This window comes from Myotis brandtii, unplaced genomic scaffold, assembly GCF_000412655.1.
Source record: "Myotis brandtii unplaced genomic scaffold, ASM41265v1 scaffold112, whole genome shotgun sequence".
NCBI classification, from domain to species: Eukaryota; Metazoa; Chordata; class Mammalia; order Chiroptera; family Vespertilionidae; genus Myotis; species Myotis brandtii.
This window is the reverse complement of record NW_005353838.1, coordinates 8,520,675-8,523,114: the sequence shown is the minus strand read 5'-3', so window position 1 is coordinate 8,523,114 and position 2,440 is coordinate 8,520,675. Positions and strand designations below refer to the sequence as shown.

Sequence of the window (2,440 nt, the reverse complement as noted above, 5' to 3'; positions counted from 1 at the left end):
TTAAAGATAAAGCTACAGCTATCTATATAGTGAGGAAAATGACCTGCCCTATCAATTGTCCCAAGTATCTACTGGATTTTGTGTATTAAAATTACATTTTTTTTCAAATAATATTTCTGTAAGGTTACATAAAAACTTGGTCAACCACAGGTGCCTTCAGGATTGGGAACTGGATGGAAATAAGGTTAGAGAGAGTTTTTGTGTGTGTTTTTTCAACCACATACCCTCATGCCAAGTTTCAAACTCTGCTTGTACTTCTTTCTATGACTTCATTTGAAAGTACTTAATTTCAAAAACAGAAAGCACCTCTGTGCTATCTCTTGTAAGGCCAGATGCTCAGTCTGGGTTACAAGAAGTGGAAAGCTCTGACTACTGGCCTCTCCAAGCCTCTTTAAAATACTTGACTTTGGAAATAAGAATTTCAACACTGAGAACTTTTGATGAGCAGCTGAGTACACTAATCAACTAGCAGGTGTCTTGAGGTCACCTTTCCTCTTCCTTTTGTAAGACCAGGAGACAAAAATACAGCAACTCCCTGCAGTGTCTCCTTGGCTTTATAACATTCCCACAGGGAGCACCTAATCTACAGGTTAATGTGCAGTCTCCATATCTGCCATAAAACTAGGGCATTTAAGGTAAGGAATTCCTAGGTTAGTTGATATTTGGCAGAGTAGTTTTTTTTCTCTCCCTTAACCTGTTCAGATAATTATCCCAAACTTGTTTGTGTATCCAACCTTTAAGAAGTGTTATTTTTTAAAGTTATCAACCTAAACAAATTTCCATAGCAGAATCAAGAAATTCCAAATAGAAGAAACCGAATCAACTTGAAAGAAAACAAAAATGAGAGTAAGGAAAAGCAGAGAGTAGTATATTCTGTAATTTTTATTATAAAACAGTTCAAACCTTTTACATGCTATGACATTAAATGTCATATATGTTCATTTCAAGCAAACCTTTTTAAAAATATACATACTGTATATATTTACATTCAAGTTTGAGTAACTGGAATCAAGGTTTAGTTCAGGTTCTAATCTTTACCCACCTTGTGGCTTTGTTCAGCTACTAACTAAACAGCGATTGTATCTTCACTCAGGCACATGGAGAGGTAGAAACTGCTTCTTAAAGAAAAACAAAACTGGAGTGCAAATGTGAAGATCATCATTGAAGCAGCTTAGCTACATCAGGGAAGCTCTAACTAGCTTTGGTCATCTCAAGAAGCTGAATACAGGTAGCCTTGTCCTTTAAATTAAAACCAGAAAAACTTTGGGTAGACGCTCTTTGGAGCACATCAGGGGGTTGCTAGAGCTCTGCAACTACTGCACTGCCACTCTGCACCCAGGAATTGCATATGACTAAGGCAACATAGCAGCAGGGTTGGGCTGGCAGCTAGGCACCTCTTCCCTGATAAGACACAGTTCATACACATATGAGTGGCTGAAGAGACCTCCAATTAGTATCTGTACACCCACAGCCTGGAACTCAGAAGTCGACTAAGATACTTCCTTTCCCAAGTGAAACCTCTCTTTCTGCACAGGCCCACTTCCACCCCAAACTGAGCTAGTAAGTCTAGACAGAGGTGGGCTGGCCTATGACTTCTGCAGGCCAAGTTTCCTCAGCCTCAAGACTAAATCTCATGAGGGCTCTTGGACCTGAGAAGGGCTCCCCAGGTTCTTGCCTGAGAGGGTAAGTTGGAGGGAAGCCACAGAGGTGGCCGAGGGCAAAAGCCCCTCTCTTTCTCTTTTCTTCTGTTTCATCCTGCGGTTCTGGAACCAGATTTTGACTTGGGTGTCATTCAGCTGCAAGGAGTTGGCAATCTCAATGCGTCGGGCTCGAGTTAAGTACTTATTGAAATGAAACTCCTTCTCCAGTTCTGTCAGTTGCTTGGTGCTGAAATTCGTGCGGATCGCGCTAGCGGCTCCATACTCGGCGAGTTTGCCTGCAACATAAAGACAGATCGTCAGCAGGGGCGAGAGGACAGGGAGACCCAACACCGGGGAGCACGAGGGCTACAGTTAGAATGTACAGTAAGAATCAAGTCACAGCGCAGCCTTCCCGGGTCTCTGCGGACAGAGCTGTGCCTGGGGAATGCTCCATGGAGCGAGGCCGGTCCTGCACTTTTCTCCACGCCTGGCACACTTTGCGAGCGTGTGGCCGGAGCACGCTCATTAGGATTCTCCTGCTTTAACAACACCTGGGAACGCGCTTCCTGCCTAGACCCCAACCCGCCGTCTAGAGGAACAGCTGCATGGTGCTCCTAGCGCAATTCCGCGGAGGGGGCTCTGTCCCCAACCCAGGCGCGTCCGTCCAAGATTCAAGTACTCACTTTTCTTGGGGGCATTCCTCTTCACTTTCATCCACTCGAAGGTGCTGAGAGCGGCGGGGAGGCCGGACGCTGGGGAGGCGGACTTGGGGTAGGCGCCGGGGGCCGGGGACGCGATCT

At 45.2% G+C, this 2,440-nt stretch overlaps 1 protein-coding gene across 1 annotated transcript in view; it reads right to left on the bottom strand.

Moving 5' to 3' along the window:
- Nucleotides 1-867: 867 nt before the first annotated feature.
- HOXD1 (homeobox D1) overlaps nucleotides 868-2,440 on the bottom strand; it is a 2,842-nt gene continuing 1,269 nt past the window's right edge. The window contains exons 2-3 of the mRNA XM_014547118.1: nucleotides 2,324-2,438; nucleotides 868-1,936 (exon numbers count right to left, since the gene is read on the bottom strand). Of these exons, the coding sequence (XP_014402604.1) occupies nucleotides 1,632-1,936; nucleotides 2,324-2,438 (420 nt within the window). The 3' untranslated portion in view covers nucleotides 868-1,631. The remainder of the gene's footprint in view (nucleotides 1,937-2,323; nucleotides 2,439-2,440) is intronic.